The sequence below is a fragment of the Ostrinia nubilalis genome, chromosome 20, assembly GCF_963855985.1.
Source record: "Ostrinia nubilalis chromosome 20, ilOstNubi1.1, whole genome shotgun sequence".
NCBI lineage: Eukaryota > Metazoa > Arthropoda > Insecta > Lepidoptera > Crambidae > Ostrinia > Ostrinia nubilalis.
The window spans coordinates 8,957,862-8,984,511 of record NC_087107.1 but is presented as its reverse complement, the minus strand read 5'-3'; the positions used below and the strand labels follow the sequence as shown (position 1 = coordinate 8,984,511).

General features: G+C 38.6%; 1 protein-coding gene across 1 annotated transcript in view; it reads right to left on the bottom strand.

Moving 5' to 3' along the window:
* LOC135081604 (katanin p60 ATPase-containing subunit A-like 1) overlaps positions 1-26,337 on the bottom strand; it is a 30,450-nt gene extending 4,113 nt beyond the window's left edge. The window contains exons 1-7 of the mRNA XM_063976349.1: positions 25,828-26,337; positions 16,412-16,517; positions 8,297-8,426; positions 6,129-6,277; positions 4,499-4,663; positions 2,286-2,407; positions 854-1,033 (exon numbers count right to left, since the gene is read on the bottom strand). Coding sequence (XP_063832419.1) covers positions 854-1,033; positions 2,286-2,407; positions 4,499-4,663; positions 6,129-6,277; positions 8,297-8,426; positions 16,412-16,517; positions 25,828-26,019 — 1,044 coding nt within the window. The 5' untranslated portion in view covers positions 26,020-26,337. The remainder of the gene's footprint in view (positions 1-853; positions 1,034-2,285; positions 2,408-4,498; positions 4,664-6,128; positions 6,278-8,296; positions 8,427-16,411; positions 16,518-25,827) is intronic.
* Between the last annotated feature and the right edge of the window lie 313 nt (positions 26,338-26,650).

The window sequence follows — 26,650 nt, the reverse complement described above, 5'->3', positions numbered from 1 at the left end:
TTTATTTTATAAGGTTTTCTGTTTCCATGTAATTTAACCCCAGTAGCCACATAGTTAAATCATCATATAGTTATATCATCATAGTTACATCCTAGACTGCATCCCACTTAACATCAGGTGCGATTGTGGTCAAATACCTGCCTTGTTATGCATAAAAAAAAAAAAAAAAGTTACTTTTTTTTTTTAAATAGGCGAGGGGTAACGCAGTCCGCTACCAATCGATCAACATGGAAATCAATGGGGGAAGCCTATGTTCGGCAGTGGACGTCCTATGGCTGAAATGATGATGATGATGATGAATGTAGCCATAAGTGTTCTGAATCAGCTGACACTCAACTGTGCAGGATTTTTTCTAATTAATTTTGTTGCGGGTCTAAAGTGGAGTGGGATTAGTTAATTATTTCTTAGCGATCAATTTATAGGTTCTGCGTATACACTGGATAGTAACGGTGGGAATGAGTATTGGAATTAGGGCATAAAGTTACTAGATGAAAAAACTATTTTGCTTCGATACATCCTGCGAATTGTTTTTCAAAACTAATTAATTTAAATAATTTAGGGCGATGCCACGCACATCCATCTCTCCCGCGGTCCACTTCTAGCTACATTTTATTTAAAAAATCCTGAAGAATAAAAAACCCTGAAGTGCAGAACAACAACAATCACATAAGTGGTGTTATCTTCTGTTTTATATTCCTTGCGCGAGTTAAATGAAAAGCGCCGGAAACAACATTTTCCAATAATTTGTGCGTTATGTATTTTTATGAGAGTATATCAGTGGCGGATTTACAGATTCTGCCCCTAGGCCGCGGCCTACAAGGCCTATTGACAAATCCAGAACTGGAGTACATACCATCTCAAACAGCAGCCGCACCAGCTTCTCCGACTCGCCGCGGTACTTCGACGTGAGGGTTGACGAGGACACGTTGAAGAAGGTGGTCCCGCACTCCGTGGCCACCGCCTTGGCCAGCATCGTCTTGCCCGTGCCCGGCGGGCCCACCATCAGCACGCCTTTCCACGGCCGCCGGATGCCCTGAGGACCAATCAAAATAAGTTATATCGTCTTGGCGGATTCAAAAATCACAGATTTCTCTGGCTAAGACACCTGGAAAGAATGGGAGAGGATAGTGTGGCGAATCTAGCACGACCATGTGGCTGTTGAACGGTTAGTCGTCCCAGGTACCGTTGAAGAGACGAACTTGTAAAGGATCTGCATGATTTCTACGTTGATAACTGGCGAAAGGTGATGCGGAAAAAACCGGATGGAGTGGAGATTATTAATGGCTACAGTCAAGATCTTATTAGAATCGATACATCACCTAAGTTAACCATATTTTTAATTCTATCCAAATAGGAAAATAGGGTCACGCAGTCTCAGTAATTTTTGCTATGTATGTTTGCTATGTATGAATAGTGGAAGTAAAAGATACGAGTGTTTGTTTCCAAACCAGAGATAGGTTAATTTCTACCCTTGATATTGGCAGGTAAACAGGTAATCTTTTATCAACATTGCAGCGATGACGTCACTTCTCTGAGATTTTAAAGTACACAAAGTGATAATATACGATTTTCCTGATATGAAAGATAAGTATCTACGTAGAAGATATCACATGCTTGCGTAAAAATGATTTAATCGTATGAATAAGATGCATTTAGTTTAATTTTACTACATATGTGTACCCGGTGAGTAACTATTAAAATAAAATTTTAACACTGGATAATCTACTTTGCACTGGAGGGAAGTCAAACCTTAACTTCGAACTCCTCTTCATATATTCTTCTGATAAATTTCTCTGCATGTCCAATGACAGTTAACTTTCCCCCGGGACAAACTTGATCTTCACTGGTTGGGTTTTTATTGGCGTTCAAGCTGTAGATCCTGGCTAAATAAGCGTTGCAGCGGTGGGAACGAGAGGTGGGAATAGTCCCGTCTAACATTTTTTATTCATATTTTTTCCAACAACAACGTACTTTTACTAAGAGGGAAACCTATTGGCTATACTAAAGCCTGGTCCGTGAGCACGTAGAATTTTGTCCAATGACCCCAAGCTACCCATCCTTATCGCTCGCGCGTAATTATATTGCTGTCGCGACTGTGTGACGGGCGCCCGCAGTGAGTGTGCGAGCGCGACAGCAACATAATTACGCGCGAGCGATAAGGATGGGTAGTTTGGGGTCATTGGACAAAATTCTACGTGCTCACGGACCAGGCTTTATCAGTCTAAATCATATAACTAATTTATGTTCAATGTATCGTGGTTACAAGAAATAAATAAATAACTTACTTTGAAAAAATCTGGCATCCACATAGGCAAGACTACGGCTTCTTCGAGCAGCCGCTTGGCTTCGGTCAGGTCCGCGATGTCGTCCCACCGAATGTTGGGGTTCTTTTGTACGATGTCCCTCTCTGTGGACAAAGTATATTGGTTAAAATAAGTACATATAGATTTTACGTTTTTTTATCCAGAACGATTAAGCTCTTGGCCTGCATCCGGCTCGAAGGACCATAAAGATGTACGAGCTGCTTACTGCACATCTTTAGAATTGACAGAAATGATACGATTTTGACTTGATGATTTGCTTTGATTTATTGATATTGATAGTATACGAGTACACGCCGTAGCGGTTGATTGTGCACTGATTTGATGGAATGAAAAGTGAGACAATTCGGGTGAAAATGCTGATGGCGCGGAATGTGCAGTCAAGACCGTACACACCTGGTGGAGTGATAATCAGGCTGTAGGTGGAAGCGAATCGGAATCCTCGAACACAGAGGAATGTACAACGTAACGTAAAATTATTAAAACTTTTTATATGAAAAATATGTCGCTCCTGTAAAATTGATGAAAACCAGTTACGTTTTTTAGTGACTCGACCCACGTTATTTTTTACTGCTTGTGTGATGGACTCACCGAGCATATCGACGAGGTCTCCGTCGGCGGCGCAGGGCGGCTCGAAGCGGCGCTCCTCGTCCTTGTGCTCTCGTCGTGTCGCCGTTGATGTTGTGTCTCTACTGCTCGTGTGATGGACTCACCGAGCATATCGACGAGGTCTCCGTCGGCGGCGCAGGGCGGCTCGAAGCGGCGCTCCTCGTCCTTGTGCTCTCGTCGTGTCGCCGTTGATGTTGTGTCTCTACTGCTCGTGTGATGGACTCACCGAGCATATCGACGAGGTCTCCGTCGGCGGCGCAGGGCGGCTCGAAGCGGCGCTCCTCGTCCTTGTGCTCTCGTCGTGTCGCCGTTGATGTTGTGTCTCTACTGCTCGTGTGATGGACTCACCGAGCATATCGACGAGGTCTCCGTCGGCGGCGCAGGGCGGCTCGAAGCGGCGCTCCTCGTCCTTGTGCTCTCGTCGTGTCGCCGTTGATGTTGTGTCTCTACTGCTCGTGTGATGGACTCACCGAGCATATCGACGAGGTCTCCGTCGGCGGCGCAGGGCGGCTCGAAGCGGCGCTCCTCGTCCTTGTGCTCTCGTCGTGTCGCCGTTGATGTTGTGTCTCTACTGCTCGTGTGATGGACTCACCGAGCATATCGACGAGGTCTCCGTCGGCGGCGCAGGGCGGCTCGAAGCGGCGCTCCTCGTCCTTGTGCTCTCGTCGTGTCGCCGTTGATGTTGTGTCTCTACTGCTCGTGTGATGGACTCACCGAGCATATCGACGAGGTCTCCGTCGGCGGCGCAGGGCGGCTCGAAGCGGCGCTCCTCGTCCTTGTGCTCTCGTCGTGTCGCCGTTGATGTTGTGTCTCTACTGCTCGTGTGATGGACTCACCGAGCATATCGACGAGGTCTCCGTCGGCGGCGCAGGGCGGCTCGAAGCGGCGCTCCTCGTCCTTGTGCTCTCGTCGTGTCGCCGTTGATGTTGTGTCTCTACTGCTCGTGTGATGGACTCACCGAGCATATCGACGAGGTCTCCGTCGGCGGCGCAGGGCGGCTCGAAGCGGCGCTCCTCGTCCTTGTGCTCTCGTCGTGTCGCCGTTGATGTTGTGTCTCTACTGCTCGTGTGATGGACTCACCGAGCATATCGACGAGGTCTCCGTCGGCGGCGCAGGGCGGCTCGAAGCGGCGCTCCTCGTCCTTGTGCTCTCGTCGTGTCGCCGTTGATGTTGTGTCTCTACTGCTCGTGTGATGGACTCACCGAGCATATCGACGAGGTCTCCGTCGGCGGCGCAGGGCGGCTCGAAGCGGCGCTCCTCGTCCTTGTGCTCTCGTCGTGTCGCCGTTGATGTTGTGTCTCTACTGCTCGTGTGATGGACTCACCGAGCATATCGACGAGGTCTCCGTCGGCGGCGCAGGGCGGCTCGAAGCGGCGCTCCTCGTCCTTGTGCTCTCGTCGTGTCGCCGTTGATGTTGTGTCTCTACTGCTCGTGTGATGGACTCACCGAGCATATCGACGAGGTCTCCGTCGGCGGCGCAGGGCGGCTCGAAGCGGCGCTCCTCGTCCTTGTGCTCTCGTCGTGTCGCCGTTGATGTTGTGTCTCTACTGCTCGTGTGATGGACTCACCGAGCATATCGACGAGGTCTCCGTCGGCGGCGCAGGGCGGCTCGAAGCGGCGCTCCTCCTCCTTGTGTTTCTCGTCGTCGGTGTCGCCGTTGTTGTTGTCGCGGTCCTGCTTGTCCTTGCCGCCGTTGTTGTGTGTGTCTTTACTGCTTGTGTCTTTTGTTTTTGCTACAACACACGAAAAATCAATTATTTGTTTGTTTTATTCGGCTCTTCAATGATTATAAAACACAGGGTGACATACGAACCAATCACAGAGCACTATCCAACGCTGTGCGTTCGATTTTCTGCTTTACTTAAGCAAGCATCGTTTGTGAATACAGGCGTAAGGCTGAGTTGCACCATCTTACTTTAACAAACGTCAAACATACAAAAAGCAGCGATTATTGTAACAGTTACGGTTAAAGTAAGTTGGTGCCTAAATTACAAATAAAATAAGTAACCTAAATTAAATGTCCAAGTGCTAACACTTAAAGTACTACATGAAACAAATTTTTGTCACAGGTTCACCGTTTAGCTTCTTAAAAAGCGTTAAAATTTTAAGCCCAATTAGTTCTCAATGAAGTTTAAGCTAAGGGTAGTGTTTTTTCGGAAGTAGTGCTTTATAATTTTGCGAGCAAGCAATAATGTTATGAGCAGGAAGCATGATCGGTGTATTTCAGTCTTTACACGTTTAAAAACGCACGCCTTTGCCTTAATGATAGAATGTAACTACATTTTGGTAATGGATTGGCTGGCAGTTTAACGAATGAAAAGTCAATTACGAGGATACTTTAATGATTTGTTTGTCACAATTACATGGCTTGTTTCACTCACGGGAAGTGAGGTTTACTGATGTTTTTGGTGATTTATGATTACATTTAGCATTAATTATGCAAACTTTTCGGTAACATTTTGTAGAAAGTAAAGTTGTAACTGTATACAATATTACACTACAAAAAAAATAATTACGCTGGCATTATTAAGCTTAAGGATTTTATATTTATAGTTGTAGCCACAACCAAATTAATTCCCTACTGCACGACCACGATCCTCTCCAATTTACCAGAGCTAAATGGATTTGGCCTACACTAAGTTAGCTTGATGGGTTACTCTAACATTAAAGTAAAAACACTATCCACAGCAGGAGAATTACGAAGAGAGGTAAATGATGCATTTGTTGGCCTACACTCCGCATGCTGGCCAGATGATAATAGTAGAAGCACAAGGCCTTGTTTCCATCAAGGCGGAGCGGTGCGAGCAGAGCAGAGAAGTTTTCTGAATAACCAATCAGATTACATTATTTACAAATCTCTACTCCGCCCCGCTTCGCTGGAAATGGATTTCGCGGAGTAGTGTCGGGCGCAATCGATTTTCTATAGAATTTGACAGAGAAGAGTGGAGATGTGGTGTTTCATAGATAGCAATAGACTAAGAGCTACGCACAGCTCACACATCTCCTCTCGTCTCCGCACTTGGTGGAAATCGGCCCTAATACTGACCACTATGCGCCTTGTTGGCGGCGAGCTTGGGGTTCCTAACATCAGAGGTCTTGCGCTGCGAGGTGGCGGCGGTCCGTTGCGTGGTTTTCTTGGGGTCCCGGGGTTGTAGCGAGTGACGTCACGGCTGGGGTCCTGCAGGGTGCTATACTGACCACTATGCGCCTTGTTGGCGGCGAGCTTGGGGTTCCTAACATCAGAGGTCTTGCGCTGCGAGGTGGTGGCGGTCCGCTGTGTGGTCTTCTTGGGGTCCGCGCGCGCGGTCCGGGGGTTGTTGCGGGCTGACTTCATGGCGGGGGGTCCTCTGTGGGGGTCACATGATAGGGTGAGGTTTAATAATCTGGTGTAGGCGAATGTCAGACAGATAATTTTTCAGAGAAGATTTTTCTGTAATCTTGTAGGTTAAGTGGCGTGGCTCACATGGTGGACCGACGACCACATGCAGAGCACAGCAGGTAGGCCAATATAGTAACTTAAACGTTAATTAAGTAACTACCATGGACCTATAAAAAAAGGCGGACGGAACTCGCGCTACAACAAAACTGTGACGCAAAATTTTGGCGTTTGTCTATTGTGTGAGTGAATTTAGGGATGCCATGTTAGCCAAAACATTTTACCCATTTATTTTAAGAAAAACATAGATCGGCAGATGTTACTTGGAAATGTAGACAGAATTATTCCGTCCCATTTTAAAAGGATGAAAGGTGAATGCGTTGAGGTAGACGCGAAATTTTCAATGTTCAAATTTTCTTACATTGTTTGCAAGTCAGTGTGTCAGGGTATGTACAGTCGCGGAATGAAAAGGTTCGTCACCTTAGTGTCGGTTTTCGCTTGCACTATGTACTGTAAGAGTCAAACCTGCCAACATAACAGTGCAAGAAACAGTGCTGCTAACATTTAAATAAATATGACGTTTGCTAACGAATAAGGTTTTGCTTGTTTATTTTTCTATCCCATCAGTGCAATGCAATGATGACATTGACCAATTGACAATCGTTTTTTTTTATTTAAAAGAAATAATAATGGCAGGTTGAACCAACAAGAAGGTTTTAGTTTATAAATCATAATAATCTTCTTGACAAGATAAATCGTCAAACAACTTTGATCTGAATAATTTTGAACTTTACTGACGAACAGTTAAAGATTATTTTCTCTAACTCGAGATTATTCTGTAACATAGTTTCAAAAGGTAATATGTGCTCGCGATTCGTTGAAGGAATCAATTTGAAAACTGACGAACCTTTTCATTCCGTGACTGTACATAATGTTGATCAAAAATGATTCACGCAGTTACAAATTACGAATCTTGTGTACATTATAATCATAATCTTATGCATCATCAATATATTATTATTATCTCTGATAGATATTTTTTAACATACAACCTGACACTGACTTGCAATCAATGTAAGAAAATTTGAATTTTGCAGTTCCACATTTTTGGGAAGGATCAAATTTGCCTATGAAAATATATCCCATTAAAACACAATTATTATGATAAATTATTTTATTTCCATAGTATGCGTAATAAATAACTAAAAAGTCCTAAAATTATTATTAATTTCCCATATTTCGGGTAATTTTCCCACGTAAATAACTGAGAACACTGGTCTTTGACGTATTGTTTTTTCGAGTGAATGACGTTTGATTTCAATTAATTTCAATATTTTAATGTCGGGAAATAAGTGATTGGATTATTATTTTGCCTGTGAAATGTGATTCCTTAATTTTTGTTTGTTCGAACAGAACGGTTTTTACACAATTTCATCACACAAGACATGTCGTATTCGTGTTGTTTTTTCGCTGCTTAAATGTGTCAACTGTGTGAAGTTTGCACTCGAAGTGGTGTATCAGGGTGTGAATGTGTGCGTGCCGGCCTGTACGTACAGGCAAGCTGGTGTATCCTAATGTCACAGTATTTTGTTGATGAGAATCCGTCCGACTTTTTTTATAGGTCCATGGTAACTACTTCAAAAATTGTTGAGGACTAGAAATGTCAGTCGAGGACTCTTGATTAAAGTTCCTCTAAAGCCTGGTCCGTGAGCACGTAGAATTTTGTCCCATGACCCCAAGCTACCCATCCTTATCGCTCGCGCGTAATTATGTTACTATCGCGCTCGCACACTCACTGCGGGCGCCCGTCGCACAGTCGCGACAGCAATATAATTGCGCGCGAGCGATAAGGATGGGTAGCTTGGGGTCATTGGACAAAATTCTACGTGCTCACGGACCAGGCTTTATCATGAATAAAAATCTGGAGAACAACTAACTTACCTTACTAACTTAACTACTAATCAATATCTGTATTACTACATTTACTAACTTGTGTTCGACGCTGGTGGGCGGGGGCCACGCGTTGGGGTCCCGGTCAGGCGGCGGGGGCCATATGTCGGGGTCGATCTCGTGCGGCGCCGGCGCCCATATCTGGTCCCGCGTCGGCAGGTCCTCGTAGTCTGCAACAAAATTAATATAATCAATGAGTCTTTAGGGGACTTGGCCCACTTTTAGCTTGGTCCACGGGCCAAGTCGCTGGATTGAATTTATACTTTTTCTCCCAGTAACTGGGCCCACCTTTAATGTTTTATTAATAAACTAGCGTTCCGCCCGCGGCTTCGCCCGCGTGGAATTTTGTCTGTCACAGAAAAACAATATTGCGCGCGTATTTGCTCACCGTTTAGACCTACCCTGGACTACGAAAAACATTTTAAAACCAAAATCAGCTCAATCGGCCCAGCCGTTCTCGAGTTTTAATCAGACTAATGAACATCAATTCATTGTTATTTATATAGATAGAAGATAGATTAATCCTTCAAGCTCCGCGAATCTAGACACAATAGATAATCAATTGTTATGACATTAATTAATGCCGTCTGGGACTCAATCGGTTAAACACCAAATCAACAAAAATCTACTCTGGAAACTTAGAGTGAGCCCTGACTGCAAGAAAAATTATTCAAAAACTCTAATCTAGCGACATGGCTTGTGTGCCAAGTCACTGGAAGACTCCAATCAATTTCTTTGCCTGTCCTGTCAACTTTTATGTTCTTTTGTGCCAAATTGACAGTAACATTGTATACCAGAGGTGGCGAACCAACAGCACGCGATAATATACTTCGGGCACGCTACGGTTGGATAAAAGTTATTTGTCATCTAATAGCAACAACCGAGGCAACAGGAGTCACACTAATGCTACTTTAATTAGACGTACAAATGAAAAATGTATTATAGTCTATCCAATATAGCTTGATTAGAATGACGGCTGTCAAACGAATGTGACTAGTGATGGGTATGTTTCGTACGGTTCACATAGATGTATCGATAAGTTTTCGAAAAAATTATATGAAAAAATGCACCCAATTTTTCTTCATATATCTTTATTCATAAAAATGACAATTATGATTTAAATTTAAAGACAGTAAAATTTAAAATTTATGTCAAGGGTGTACAACCTAAGTCGTAGTCATTATCATCAGTGTTCTTCAGTGGTTTTTTCCTCTCGCTAGAGGGCGGTGGGCATCTCTTAGCAACGGTGCTATGAATACCCAAAAAATTACCGGTGATTGATTTCCGATGTTTGATTATTTAAGAATGAAATGTTTTTTGGTTTTTAATAGTGAACATTTAGAAAAACGTATAACTTGACTTAAATATGTTAAAAAATTAGTTAGAAAAAAAATTTGTTAAATATGTTTAAAAAATAGTTTTAATTTAAAATGACTTAAAAACTAAAATTTTAAAATTACTAATGATAAAAACTATTTACAAAATAAAAAATACTTCACCCCCAGCGCCGCAGTCAGGAATGGTGCCCAAAAGGCTGGCAGCATTGCCACGTTGAATGGCCAGGCTAATTCTCTGGCCGAAATAGCTGCCAGCCTTTTGATCACCGGTCACCTCGGTGAGCCTCTTTGCCAGTTCCTTATAAAAGGAACGAGCGCTTGGACCCCATGGTTTTAATTTAATATGACATTTGTCGATATGTCCCAACACTAACATTTTTGTAACTCGAGATAACCTTGTAGAGACGTCGTTAATACTCTAGCTTGATTGTTATAATTTCGAATTACTACTTATTGGTGTAATTTAACGCTGCATTTACACGAAATTATCATTTTTATTGGAAGCACTGTCGTCGAAAATATTGTTTGTAGGTCAGACGTGAATTATTTCTTGTCCGCCAATATTTAGCTCTCATTGATCGCTACTACAAAGTTATGTCGTTACTTTTGATGACAGCTGTCATTCTAATCAAGCTATATTGGATAGACTATACTATGCCGTGCAAGGTGCTAAGGAAAGGAGAAGAAAACTTTGGATATTGGGAAAGCAAAAAACGGCGAAGGTATGGATGCAATTACATGTCGACACCTTATAGCAATACATACAGGGTGGAAACGATAAGTGATCTCACTCGAATATACTGGACCTATCCGAAAATTAAATGTTTTCAGCTGGAAACATTGAATTTTCGGATACACCCAGTTTATTCTGTAACCTATTATTGATATCGTTTGAAAGAGCTTGTGAATCATTTTCAGGATCAGTAATCAGTTTTTCGATATTATCTTTTATGGTTTAGAAGTAATCGAGTGAGATCACTTATCGTTTCCATCTTGTATGTTCTAGCCAGTGTTTTTTAACCTGTGGGTCGCGACCCTCTATAGGGGGGTCACGAGAGGTCGTAAAACCTACCTCAGTAAAAAAATCATTAGTTATAAAGACAGATTTATCCAAAATCTAATTATGAAAATTCATTAAAATGTTGTATGGATTGAAGTATTCGGTCCCTAAAAACATCTTTGTGACATTACAAAATGCATGAAAAAAAAGCGAATGGTCGGGGGGTCGCCAAATATTTTTTCATACTGGGGGGTCGTGTCATGAAAAAGGTTGAAAAACACTATTCTAGCAGACATTTGCTGGCTAATAGAAAAACGCCCGTAAAAGGATTTTCTTCCTAAGTAAGAAATCTAAAAACCTGCCAAACTCATTGAATCTATACAATAAGTAATCAGTAGAATCACAACACAGTAAGTACCTACTTATACACATCAAAAAATACAATACACACAAAGTTGGTATTGAATTTTTTTCCACATACGACTTCCAACCTTAATAATATAACACAGGGTTTATTGTACTTTGGCTTTATGGGTATCGTTCCGTTTTTAATGTGAACGAACTTATGTGACATTCGGTTGTGAACCAATTAAATACCATGTCTGGGCTATTTTCAAACCGCTATTAGACATAATCAATATGTTAGTTTAGTAATTTGGAAACATATGATCCCAAGCCAAAGTTCGATAAAATTTATATTGAAATAACAAGTTTTTTAAACTCGAATCTTTTAAGTATCTACATAATTTAATTTTATACATATTATCATATTTGTCATAAAAACTTGTTATTGTGTAAGCTCCAATGTAAATAGCACTGGCTATCCAAATAAATATAGTATCGCAATGCAAAAATACACATTAAGACATTCGCCAGTAAATCAAAACCTATAACACTTCTAGTTGACCTCGTATCATGAATTTGGCAAGCAAATCTCATAGCACAAATAAAGAAATAAGTCAGAATATGGTAGATTTATAAACTCTAAATATTTCTAGATCAGGGACTCCAGGAGAGACAGAATTTGGTAAAGAAAGTTCTAGAAAAGAGTACCTGCTGTAAGAACACTTTATTTTACCAGATTATGGGAAAATGTGTCTATAAAACATCTAAGATAAGAACCAGCTTTTTCCTATTTTTGAATCCAAATACATATCATTTCTTTCTTTACCAAAAAATAGAGATGTAAGTAGAATGATCAAGAATCAAACGATAAAATCCAGCTTGACGAAACCGAGTAAAATGAAACTAACAGAAAAATTAATTCTTTAAACATCAGCAATTATGTCAATACCGTATAAAGATATATCGAACAGATCGGTGTAGTTTCAATATTCAATAGAAAGCACTAAAGCAGTAATTACTGCAAGGTGTGAATTTAATCAATATGATGGAAAGCCGATTTGTACGCTATCTTCGAATTGGCTTCGCTCGATTACGTGTGGATCGCTGCGTTACTTACGTAAAGCCAAAAACTCAGGGTTGTCTATTTGGACCACTAACACCTACAATTTTCTAGTCCTAACTTAAAGGACTTAAAAGACACGAGTCCTTTTATTTCTACCTACAAACGTAAAAGGCAGGTAGGTTCCTTACAGGTAAAATAAAATAGTTTATTCAGTAAATAGACCCTTTCCAGATAGTTTGACCTACCACCACTTTGGGACAACATTGGGCTGGTGCTGAGAAGAAGTGGCGGATGTAACTCGTCACTCGTCTGTCGGAAGAACAAAGTCAACTTTGTAGGGTAGGGTGTAGACATTCACAGGATTTTACAAAACTCTACCCATAATGGGGTAAAAGGGAGTCCACGCGTACGAAGTCGCGGGCGGCCGCTAGTTATTCAATGTTTTGCAAATGGCTTTATTAAGATCAGTTTATGCTAATCGTATGCAAGAAGCTGGAATTACACCTACCTTTTCCAAGCTGGTAATTACAAGAGCCACTTAAAGCAATGTGACATAAAATTGATAAAGGTTTCTTAATACTTACCAAATTGCATTAATACACGTTTTAGTAAAACTTTTGATTCTACCCAAGACTACCACAGCTTCGGTACAATAATGTTTCTTAGAATCGTTGACAATAGAAAATGATACTCGAGCGCTAGCAATAAACATAGTACCTAATAGTCGTTTTACAAACTTGTTTTTATGTAAAAAAACTTAAAAATCTTAAGTTGCCACCCCTGACTTATCGACGCGTCGCCTATTGTAGCGTAAGCGAAGTGACACCTAATCCACCGGCGTTTTACGTTAGTCAATGGTAACACTGGTAACTGGTATACGGTAAATGTTCCGTTAAATAACAATTCGTGTACCATGCCAAATGTTTTCCTAAAATTAGTTTATTTCCTCATTAGATCACATATTTTATGTAATCCCAACTAATATTATAAATGCGAAAGTAACTCTGTCTGTCTGTCTGTCTGTCTGTCTGTCTGTCTGTCTGTCTGTTACGCTTTCCCGCTTAAACCTCGCAACCGATTTTGATGAAATTTGGCATAGAGATAGTTTGAGTCCCGGGAAAGAACATAGGATAGTTTTTATCCCGGTTTTTGAAACAGGGACGCGCGCGATAAAGTTTTTCTGTGACAGACAAAATTCCACGCGGGCGAAGCCGCGGGCGGAAAGCTAGTTAGGATATATTTAGCAAGAAAAAGTTATGCTGTCGATTATTAAAAACTAGCTTTTGCCCGCGGCTTCACCCGCGTTAAATTTCGTTTGTCACAGATTGTCATAAATTATAGCCTATATGTTATTCTGGGTTATAAACAATAACACTGTAAAGTTTCATTACAATCCGTTCGGTAGTTTTTGCGTGAAAGAGTAACAAACATCCAGACATCCAAACTTTCGGATTTATAATATTAGTAGGGTTTTGTGACAAATCGAAGTCAGAAACAAGACTTGAGTGAGGATTTAGTGTCCATAACAGATTTTGGCCTGACAGACAAATCACCAAGCCTCCCCTCTCGATCATAATAATCATATTATTAAAATTTGTCAACGTTACGTTTGTATTTGGCTATCTTCAGAAAAGTAACCGTGTTTCTGGTTTTACCAAAGCGTGACATTAAATGAGGCGAAACGGTAATTAGTTCGCTATGTGAAATCAGCCTACTAAACTGACAAAATATGACACTAATTAAGTTTACGTACCTACTGTGTAAATATTTGAATGAAGTTCAGTAGGTTATCTCCATACATAATTTGGATTGGATACAGCACAATATTCAGAAAAACTTTAAAGACCTCGCCTGACAGAGAGCCTTGTGAAATGAACCAAATAATCATCATGATACAAATTATAGAAGTTCTAGTAACTGTATGAGCAAAAGTATTTTTTTCCTCAACGAGGAAGCTCTTGGCCTGCATCTCTTCTAATGGAAAGTGATGATCAGGTATCCAAAGGTATTATTAACAAATCATTTTAGATTACGAACCCTTAGCAGTGCTGTGAACCTACCGTAAATATTTATACTGTGGCTTCTTTACATAATATTAAAAATGTTTGTACAATAAACATTAATGTAGTGCAGGTCGTTAAACTGATCTAACCTTCTGAAATCTAATTATGTAGTTGCTTTGTTGTCGCTCTTGAAATAATACTTTACTGGAATATAAAATGCGGGTTTGTCTCAACCAGGATGTGCAAATGAGCGTCTTGAGCTGGTGGTTAATTAATAAACTACTGAGCCACAGTTTAAAGAAAACAGCCATATAATTATGATAATAGTACTCAATTTTCAATAATTGTGGGATTTCTATTATTACCAATTATTACACCAGTTATGTAATACTTATAATTATTATTATCATGCCAGCGTTAAATAATAAAGCTATTTAGATAGAGATAATATTAAATTATTGTTACATAAATAGAACCGACCCGATTATTTACGCGGAATGAAATAAGTTTAATTAAATACCGACCGACCAAATAAATTCGACCTGAAAAAGATTACGCATATTTCTTATCGAGCAATGCCCTACTAAACTTCAGCCGACCGTTTATTTTCTGAAAGGGTGCTGTGTACTGGTTGCATACATACAGTGTGTCACGATAAAGTGTACATATGAATTAAGGTAAAACTAGACCTATTTTTATTGTATAATCAAGGTATGATTTGAGTAATACTAGGACACGTAGAAGAGCTGGGTAAGATAGACAGTTCCTCCGTGGTTCTCAGGAAGATTCCGTGTGAAGCTCGCTTCCACCAAGCTGATCATCACTTTCTATCAGATGAGATGCAGGCCAAAAGCTTTCTCGTTGTGGATTAAAAAAAAACCAGTTGCCTTCTGGATAAAATGATTCAAACCAAGTGCAGCTGATTGAATAGTCTGTTCTCTTTGGCTTATATGGTGTATGTACGTCATTGTGGACATGTTAATCGGCTCCGGCCTTCGTTTGGTGCCATTTGATGCCCGATAAAGGCTGATACAGACTATTATGTCATCGGTCCCCGACACAATAGACGGCGGAAGGGAAAGGTCTCATCGAATCATTACCGAAATTTAATTAAAGATTTTCGGAAGGAATGACGGTTGGTTTATTCAGAACAATAGCCGAGTCTCGGCTGGTACTGCGACTGAGACTGACCAACCGTTAACAGTTACTTATTGGATTTTAGGCCCCTCCTTAATATAATGACGACGATGATTGTGTATTTTTTATGACAGTCATAACTGAAACGTATGTCGACCTGGGATTCAGACGTGGGTGGTGTAACACAATAAGTGACTCGTGATTGTCACAGTCTGCAATTAGTAGTAATTTGTGAGAAAAGAACCGTTTAATGTGGGATAAATAACAGCAGATTTTTATGAATAGGTCTGAACAAATAGCTAATTAATTTCGCTGTAACAATGTTGATGTTCGTCGGCTGACCCAAATTAGATGGTGGAAAAATAACAACAATTCAGTATCAAGCGTCCCCAGTAGAATTAAAAATTTAAAACTAGTTTTCAAGAACCAGTTCAACATAACTTGTCACTGCCTTCAGTGCTAGGAGCACCCAACAGCGTGTGACCGTTTATAGTAACTACAAGATTGTCCAGTGCTGGGAGGAAGTCAAACAGGTATCACGACTGTTTCCTTGGTCTATAATTGTCATATAAGGGAATAACCTTCACTGCAGCCGCGAATAGATAAGGAAAATGAAAAGCTGATCTATGTAGACGTTTGCATCGAGTTAGTGAGATGGCACTGATGGGCATTGTCCATTAGAAATCAGAGTAGTAGGGCCGTGATTGCCTTGACAATTAAATCAACACTGCCGTGGATTAATGGATACCTAACATCATTAAATGGTCACATTATCTTAAACGACGTCATGTTCTGGGCAATGGCTTGACTATTTTTTTAGGTTTTAGTTACTAGAAGGTTCCGAGTCCGACGATACCTTTGCAGCCTCTACCGTCACTTGCAAAATACTCAGCGTCATTGCTCTGAACTTGTTCATGATATACAGATAGTATATTTGCTACTATGATAGTAATCTTTCCTTTGTTTCCTATATGCTAGAAACTTCTGGAACGTGTAATTATCATCTCTATCAGCAGCTGCGGAACTCACGAGATTTTTGTTCTGTACCTGGTAATGTTTCGATTTCGTGCTAAAAGCAGATGAGGTGCCTAAACATTTCCGGATTTTAGTAATGATACTAAGCTACTTACTGCCCGCCAGGGGTGTGATGGCCTACTCGCCTTAGTGCTAGAACTTCCTCAATATGTATAGACAGAATATATACCTCTATCAGCTGCTGGAATTACGAGATATTTTTTTCTGGTTTTGTTAATGATTCTAAGTTACTTACTGCCCGCCAGGGGTGTGATGGCCTTCTCTCCCTCGTGCTGGAACATCTGCAGCGTGGCTACCGTCGCCTTCAGCTGCTCGTATTCGCGCGCCATTTGCTTCTGGACCTAGTGGAAGAACAACATTGCAAACTTAGATTTTTGGGACAGAGAAGTTCTCGAGTGGCGACGTAGTGGGGGCAGCTCTACCACCAGGTAGACCGACGATCTGGTGAAGGTAGCGGGAATCATCTGGATACGGGCAATGCAGGACCGAAAATCATTGGCGGAGGTCTTTGTCCAGCAGCAAACGAACGAAAGAAACTTCCGACTTATTTTACATTCTACCTATTAAAATAAGGCCCAAAATTCGCTGATAAACGAAATCTTCCGGAACTTAGATTAGTAGTAGATAAAACATTGAAGTAGTGTAAGAAAAACAACAACGTATCTAGTTCTATCAGTAATCGAGTGCTAAATATACCATAACACTCATTACACCGGTAATAAAAACCTAAAGATCTCTATAATCACGTTAATGCTTAAATTAATGATCGTAGTAATGGTGTTACTTCACGCCTTTCTCAGTCTTATGGGAGATGCTTTTTATGTGCTTTTTGCTTAGCAAGTATATCTATATCAAGCGAGAAATTTTCTAAGACTATCGCTGTCTCTGCAGGTTGTTGTATAAGAGAAAGAGATAAATAGAACTGATTATCGAGTGCGTTTTCCAGGGTACACTCCCGTCTTTTGTTTATTAAGCGGCATTGGTTTGTTCCGTTAAACGCGGTGAAAATGTTTGCATACAAGTTGTATTACAAAACCCATTAATAATTCAAAGCGTGTGTTATGCGCTAGTTTGGGAAAACGTGCAGAGGCGTGATAATTTACATGGTTCATTTGAACTTTACAGAACTGCTATCTCATTCGAGTTTAGACGTACTAAAATTCTATGCGAATGTATAACTGTGTTTTTTACGTATCTAAGCTGCTAAACAATTTTTGATGAATCTTGGTACTTAAAGAGGTAGATTAGATCATTTACAGAGAAGTACATAAGATACCAAAAGATACCATTTGTCTCAAGGTATTGCAACTATTGCAAGGTATGAATGTATGGAAACGTCACATCTATCTTTGGGAGGGATATAAACAATATCATAATGCACCTTTTGATATAAAAATAAGCGATTTAAAATAGATTTTACGACCGTGTCTTGATCGCGTGATAACAATTTATAACAAGTTGAAATGCAGCTAGTTATTTTATAAAATGTTTACTATTTTACAAAGTGTGTAAACAAAGTTACTGGCGCCAGTTTGTCAAGTTGGTCAACTAGTTTGCGACTAGTACGCCTACTCTTATATCCGGTCACTTTTCCTTTTTAAGATCTCATAAATAGATGTTAATGTCAACATAATACCAAAAGTTGTGAGTTTATAGACCATGCTTAACTCTGATCTTCATAATATCATATATTTTAGTCAGATAGATGTTAATTCATTGATGTTATAGAAGAATACAAAAATAACAATACACGTATTATAAAAAAGTTAGTAATTATGAATCTTATGTGTGATAGACTAAATAACAGGCATAAATCTATACTTAACTAACTTTAAGCTTTGTTTCATAATAAGAGAACGAAGAGTTTAAAAACTGACCTGAGTTTACTCATCTCTGCTACGTTTAATTAAACGTTAACAACATTTTAACTTTCAATTTTAGAGATGCATCAGCAGCACATTCACAATAACTAGGAATCAATTCTGCCAGATGATTTTCAAGACCATAAAAACTGCACTAATCTAAAATGTAAATTGATACGTCACGGATACAGTGCTTGATGCAAGCACAAAAGTGAAATTCCGATCTCTCACAGCGATTAGCACACAATGTTCTCGGATAAACAATAAAAATGTTAAGCACTTCCCACACAAATATCAAAATCGGTTGAGTAATCCGCGTCGGGACATAACATTCCGATTTTCACCTAATTCTGAGTACTAAACGCCCTGACCCCGTTTTGTAAGGTATCACAGTCTCACACTGAGGCCGTTTGCTTGTAGGAAGGTTGTAATTAAGAAAACTACCCACATTCCTACCGAATATTGTGCTACATTTACTAAAGTTTGTACAATATGCTTTATCGGCTGAAAAATAGGGTGTATTATGGCGTGAGAATCCCAGCATAAAGAGTTTAGAATTCACCCCAAATGCGTCATTAGTTAAGCCGATATTTTTGCTATTGAGGTAAGTTCAACGAACTAGGTCTACCTCAAAGCGACCGCCCAGAGAGAAGACCTAGATCCGTACTCCGCATAGGGTTGCCAGGTGTCCGGCTTTAGCCGGACATGTTTGGCTTTTTACGGTCTTGTCCGGACAAATATTGGCTTGTCCGACCTGTCCGGCTTTTTATGTGGCTGCTGCGCCAAGCGAAAGTCGAACTACAGAATAATATCAAGCGCACGCATCAGGATGTAGGAGGAAGCAACCGATGATGATAGTACTCACACGTGAGCTATGACACTAATTGCTTTAAGTGACATGTCCGGTCAAATGAAGCACAGAGTCCGGCTTTTGTGTTTTTCGACCTGGCAACCCTATCTCCGCACAGAATACACTTAAGCTGCCTGATTCATTACAAGATAAGTTATCTTACAAAACAATTAACAGAATCACCGCACTATAATCTAGATATTGCGAGAGTATAATGGTGTTATTGTTGAGTTTTACACTATTAAGAGAAGACACAATACAATCAACCCTTGAGTAAGTCTGATAAATTGAAATACTCATGTATAGACTCATGTTAATAAAGCCATTTAGATAGCTAATTATAATTGAGTCGTTATCAGCAAGATTGCACGAATGTTATTTTTATCCAAAAGCAATGTTTGCATTGGTGACACGTGAATAGGCAAAGAAATACGTTTCGATAGTCCGTCATTGTTTGAAGCCCTTTCCATAAGCTTACACTAAACACATTGTAACATCAAACTGTGGTTAAAGGAAACTGACCAAAAAAAGGTGAAGTGGACAACGTACGTCTCCTGCACTAGAATGGTAACATATAAGCATGACAATATAAAAGGAACATGACGTATCGACAATGCGATAGGACAAATGCTTGGCTGGCATCCAGTCACCGGAATAGAAGTGACCTAAACTCCGAAAGCCTGCCCGTTTCAGGAGGGCTACTCCAAAACGATGTTTACGTAATTTCGGGTCTACTGTCACTGTCGCTCATGCCAGCATCTCGCTTTGCATGAGAGGGATGAAAAGTATGGCAACATTCGAAACTTCGGCTAACGTTTTTCAGAGTAGCCCCGCAGGACAATAAAGTGTTCATCACACGATCGTTAGGGGCCGATGAGTCTGAAGACTTTAGTATAGTCTTATGATGCGTCTCATTAAATCGAAACTTTACGATGCACGATGCGGGACTCTTGAACTACACTATTTATGACGTTCTTAGAGAGAAACATCAAATTGTTTTCTTGTTATCTTCTACAAATACATGCAGTTCGTTAGATTCAGTTATAAGGAGCCGATGCATGTTTCTGTTATTGTGAGGATCAATTAGCCAGTTAAAATACCTACAACTGAATACAATACTTAACGTTTATTTATAGCCGCGATAGCCGAACAGTGAATGGGTCGGACTGGCCGACTCAAGATCCGAGGAACGCGGGTTCGAATCCCACCGCCGCTCGACTATTGTGTTGACACAAGCTTATTTAGCTTAACACGAGGGGCTAACAGGACTATTAGTAATTTGTGCAATACAAATTGCGAATAATCTTTAAAAAAATAAGAAAAAAAAATAGTTAAAATATGATAGGTAGGTATATTTATTGTTTCTTTTCATGTAATAACTATTTTAGTAATTAATGGAAACATTATTTCAGTTCTTATAGAGGTGTGTAGATTTTTTCTATTAATGATTGTTGCATGAAAAAGTCTATTATGGCGAGGTAAGTTTTTCTAGAAGACTTGATTGCTTGTGTGAAAGAAATAGTGAAAGATATCTTTTAGATATCGATTTGTATTTCAAGTGGCTAATTGCACTATTCATTTGTCGTAAAGGAAAGTTGTATCAGAAACATTTCAACAAATAATAATAAAGCGACGGCCGGATGGCTCGATTTGTGATACAATGAGAGTCAGGCACATTTAATTCAATTCTATCGACAATAACGAGTCCGCAAGAATGGCAAGTTTAATTTCTTTTTCCTGGTCCAGTTGGAAGGGTGAGTGGACGCATGAATGGCAGACCTGTCAAATTATTTTTACTGTCGTAACAAGTTATTGACGTCACGGATGAGTAGCTAGCCCATTCAAATAAGAACAATCGTGAAAAAATACTTAAAATTAGATAACAGATCTACTTTGCGTGCTATATGATTTCAGTTGTAATTTGTGATTGTATTTCTATTTCTATGCCCGTAATACTATTAGGTCAAACTAGTAAACTTTGCATTGGAACTGCTTGCGGTTCACAGTTTATTCTAGCTATGTAAATTGAAAAGAAAAATCGCATTGTAACGTTACGTCAACTCAAATAGCTAACGTAAGAGGCCCATTTATGGTAAGTTCCAAACCGGCAAGTATTGAAGCAAATCACAAGTCAATATTATCTTTACGTAATTATCATGTTAATACCTTAATGCCTGTTGATGGAGCGATGAAACTGGTCGATTAGACGATTCTAATTCACGTTATAGAGTTACGTATATTCAAAAGGCTAGTTTCCTAAAAAAGTCTTTTAGTCCGTCAATTATAATATCAAAAAATATTATGATAGTAGTTATGGTGTGTTGAAGTTCCGCGTGACGTCAGAAAGTGCTACAGTTGTAAGCACTCCTTGACGTCACGGGCCTCTTCTTTGGAATTTTGGCGCGGTTTATCTCTGTTAATATTTATTCGTTTGAAAAAGTGAAAAATACGTGTCGAGTATGTTTTGATAAGTTAATCGACGGACTAATTCAAACTTGATTTTTTACCCAGGAAACAGCTCTATTCTCACTATAGTTACATATGTGTATATTCAAATGCATGGAGCTGATAAAGTGCTGCGTGCAAGCGAAATTTAAATTCTCGTGTGGTCAGTAAAAGTGTAACATTATAATTGTACCCCTGATCGGTAATCTTCGATCAGCCAGCGTTCCATTGATTTAACATGGAACATTTCATGTGGCCGATGAACAAAAAATATAATTTCAGTTTATTACATTGATGAGTAACTTTGAGTAATTAGTTTTGTAAAGGTGTGTTTAACTTTTGGAGTTCAGTAGGCACGACAGACTAAGTTATTGCTTACAAAAGTTTTTAAGTAGATTCTCGCGATAATATTTAAGGTTTTCGAAGAGACGTCAGCAATTAATTAAACGAGGAAGTCCTTATCAACAATATCGTCACGGTTGTTGTAGAAAGTTATAATCTGTTCAGGAAACAGCGATCGCCTATCACCTGATAAACTTTAATTATTCGATCAGAGAATGGCTTTAACGGTGGCTTGCACAAGTGTTTCGCTCGATATCGGCGATATCTAGACCAATAAAAAACCGTTTAACTAAGTTTTAAATATCGGCCAACTAAATTTCGCTCAAGGTTGATTTTTTCACGAACTCGATTAAGAGGATTACGTAATTCTTAGCACTCGAACAAGTGTACAGACACCTTTGTTAGGTCTCGGGCCGACAAAAACCTGGTTATGCACAAGGACGCGGCCTGCAAGTGTTCATAATTTTATAAAACTGGTTATTCTCGTTTGCTTAAACACTGATTCAATATTTGTAATAACATAATAAAACAAGTCTGTGAATAGCGTTCAAGTTGCAATTTAACAAGTAACAATGCTTTATGGCCCTGTGAATCATAATCGTTCATAAGGTTTGGGGCTAATTCATTCAAGAATCTAGGTCTTATTACAGTAAAATTAAGGCTAAGCTTCGATTGGTGTTATGAAAATACATAGGTTAATGAAGAAAATGAAATCTGAATTATCTAGTAACTGTAGATCGACTGCACAAAAGATAAGCCGCATATAAGATTATAATTTACCATTACGTGAGTAAACGTGCGTGGATTTTAGTAGGAATACGACGAAAAAAGTTTTTATCGTGACAAAATCGACAAACTGCCAGAAAAAAGGTGTCGAAATATTCTTGGCTAATTAATTAAGCACAATAGATAAGAATATTAATTCTGCACATTATTTGCATAGGAATAAGACACATCAATCAATAAAAACTTTCTACGAGTCTCACATCCACGCTTATTATTAGAAATGTAGTGGGTGTAGAATGAGTGATTTCAGTGCAAGTATCGTTGACCTCAAGTAAATTGATGTTACTCATACAATTTGAGTGTTGAACTCTTGATAGGCAAATGTTAACATATTGATTAATTAAATTTCCTGTTTTAGCTGTGTAGTAGGTATTTGTAAAAGAACTGTGTGAGAGAAGTAATTTTTAGTGAATGAAAACAGCCTCTAATACTCTACAATGCTCAATAAACTTTACGTAAAATATGAAACCCAAACATAGAGTTTTGTATTTTATTACAGTAATGACAAAGTTTTCGCTTTTTATGCTTTTAATCAAACAAGATTTATGTTATAAACTTTCATGGTCACTATTATAATTATCATATCATAAGAAATATCGTAAACTCAAAATTAAGGTACATGGTAGCAATCCCGTCAGTAATAATAATAATTATCTTTGGTTCATTATGGACATTAAATTAAGTAACTTTCAGTGAACCTGTCCCGGGATGTTTGTACGTAAACAATGAGCCAGTTGAGTAAAATGAGATGTTTACAAGCACTGATCCTTCATTGTTGTTTGTAACTTGATGTCAAAGTGTAGTGATAAATACAAATAACATACAACTTGGTCCACTAGACACCTTGTTACTACTTTAACCCTCCGTGTACCAGGTGACTAAAAGTTACGTCCCGTACCAGGTGGGGTATGACATACCCCAATATACAAAGTGATCAAATTTTCATTGAACATTTTTTTAGGTGGAATTTAATATTTAATATTGATTCTTTACGTACTAATTAGGTTTAAGAAAAGCTCTGAGCTGAAAATATGTATAACATTTTTATCACAAAAAAACAAAAAGACAATTTCCGTTGTTCTTGTAAATTAGGAATCAGTTTCTTATGTATAATTTTTAATTAGTGCCTTTAATTATGACAACCAGTCAAGTACAAGATATTTACTTATAATTTAAAAGTAAATTAAAAACTGGAAGGGTATAAATTTATTTTGATCATTGGTTTTCAATTTACCAAAATTCTGATGAAAGAAAATGAGTATGCTCAATGCATAAAATGGGAGCGTAACAATTTCATTTATTTATAAAATATGTTATTGCATTTCAGTAGCCCAGAAATTGTATCACCAAGTATAAATTGTAACCCATAAGTGTATGTTCACATACATCTTCAGATCTCAGTACTAAACTTCCAGATTCGCACTAAAAGTCATCTCATTTGACTGAAAGTGCTTGAAAATTTCAGATTCCGTGAAAATCACGAAAAATATTATTTGTATTGAATTTTATTCAATTAACAAAGCTAAAGATACACCAAAACTGTTAGATTATTTTTAAAACTTTTTAACAACGTCCCTTACCAGGTGGGGTGTGTGACACCCACACGCACTTTAAAGGCATGTAACTCAGTTGGTAATCACCGCTGGACTGATTTTGCAACGCTGAACGAAGCAGCAGCGCCATAATTCCAGCTACTGAGAATTTCAAATTCAGCACTTGCAAATTTTTAAAATTATGGCGATTTTTTAAGGACTGGGGTGTGTCACACCCCACCTCGTACAGCGAGGGTTAAATGATTTTTTTTTTAGGTTCGAGTAAGCAAAGTTCATATGCATGCTATTTGGTGTTAGGTATAATATGTACCATCCTAGACTGCATCCCACTTAACATTAGGTGCAATTGTGGTCAAATACCTACCTTGTTATGCATAAAACAAAAAAAATAATAGTTTACAGAGACTCCCAAGTTCCCAACTTCTTACTTCCAATATTAAAAAATCTTTTAAAATATATTTTATTTTGCTTCTAGGTACTTTATTATCATAATAATTCATATCATTACAGCAATTGATCAATATTACAATTAATTTGCATAATAAAATAATGTAATTTAATTATGTATGTTATGAAATAATTATAATGATTTAACTTTTTAAAGTTCTGTTATTTATGCTTTTAATCTATAAGTATGACACACAGATTGTGAGTGAGAGATTCAAATTATTAACAAATAATATTAGTGAATATCTACACAGAACATTGTTTGTCTCATTGTTCATCATAATTTTAATTAAAGAAAATGCTGAACTTTTCTGTTGTGTAAATATTAATCTGATTATTCACAAAGAAGGCATGAGTCATGGCTATTATTGGTGACTGGTATGAATATGATTCAAGAGATTTTTAATGCTTCAAAATGTTTTTTACAGTAGAATCTGATTATAACGACGCTCAAGGAACCGATGATATTACATCGTATAATCCGGACGTTATACTAAATATTTTTATGTATTTTGAGAAATAACAAATCAACCAACCTAATCAAAAATGTGCGTCGCTAAAAGCGGTCGGTCGTTATATGCGACGTCGTACTAAACAGATTCTACTGTAATAGTATACTGTATTTTTCTTTCGACAACACTATTGCTGAAGTAAGAAATTAATAATATTTTGTATCAAGCATAAAATGTATGTGTAGTTTATTTGGGGGAAAACTTGATATACGGCATAAAACAAGTGAACTTATTATTATTGCATTTAATTAACATTATTAGAACATATTGTTAAGATTATCAACACATACCAATTGGTTGTTACTGAATTAATAATATACTTTATTTTTTGACATAAAAATGTAATTAAAGAAAATTTATAGCTGGCATTGAAAATATTAGTTAACAGTAGTATGTTAACTGCAATTCAATAAATAATAATGAATTCTATTAGTATGAAATTAAATGATGATCAATTCATACAAAGCAAGTTTCTTTTCACACAATTATATCAAGTTTAATGGGCAATAATTTTGTTCAATTCTTGTAAGAATTCACTTTTCTCGGAGTGACAGTACAGTTGGAACAGCGATTATAACTTTGAAAAATAATAGTCACTTTCTTATAATGAAAATTTAGTGCAATAAATTGAGAAAAATATTCAGCAAGTATTACACCTGTTTAAGTTTCTAAATGTAGTAATAAACAAACTGTCCCATGGGCAATCTCATCTGTGCGGGTGGCCTTCCGCTTGCCTCCAAAGGCGATACTAATTACCACTGTTATCTTAAAAGGAAATGTCACTATTCAAGGTAAGCAACTGGAATTGAAACATTGGAAAATGGAAAACGTAGTGATATGCTCGTAATACTCACCAATTGCCACTTGGACTTCCGCGTGGGGTCTGCGATGGTGATCAACAGCCTGTGGATCATCTGCACCGTCCCCTCGTAATACACGAGCGCTGACTCGTAGTTCCCCATCAGAGCCATTTCCCGGGCCAACTTCGTATTCTCGCATATTTCTCCAACAGAAACTGCCATTATTGTCATTCCCGCTGCGTACATGTAACAATTCCTCCGTGAAAATTTTACGGTTCTTCTACAAAACCTCTGAATTCACCGTGAACTATCCACACGAGATCCCAGTGTACCACTTCGCATTTTTACTACACAACCCTCCAGTCTTCCATAGTATTTAAGCGATATTCACATCATAATTTACAACTGTATGTTTTTGTCATAGATTTCCTTTCTCATGGTTGTTTGAAATTTATAAAATGAGGACCATATTTTTGGAGACAAAACAAACTTATCAATTTCGTTCGACAATCCACAATCACAAATTGCAGGTCAAGTCAACTCAACTGCCAACCTGCCAAACGTTTCAACCAATCGCAAGCGAGCTTATTGAGCTTGGTATTATTGTTATGTTGGTAGTAGTGAAACTAGGTCTGTTCTCATTTACAAAATATGTTTCAATGCAATGAATCGTATGCAATCGATTTTAAATCGATTGAAATACAACAGTTGCAGATGGCGCTTTAGATCTACTTCCGGTATTATTTTTCATTGAAATACTGTCAAAATCCATTGCTAATTCATTTGTCTTTTCAGATAATGTATCAAAAGTAGCAAAGCTAGAAAGTTTTCTCTTTTGCTTGTGTAATAAAAAAAACAGGAGTTCAGGGCTCTTGAG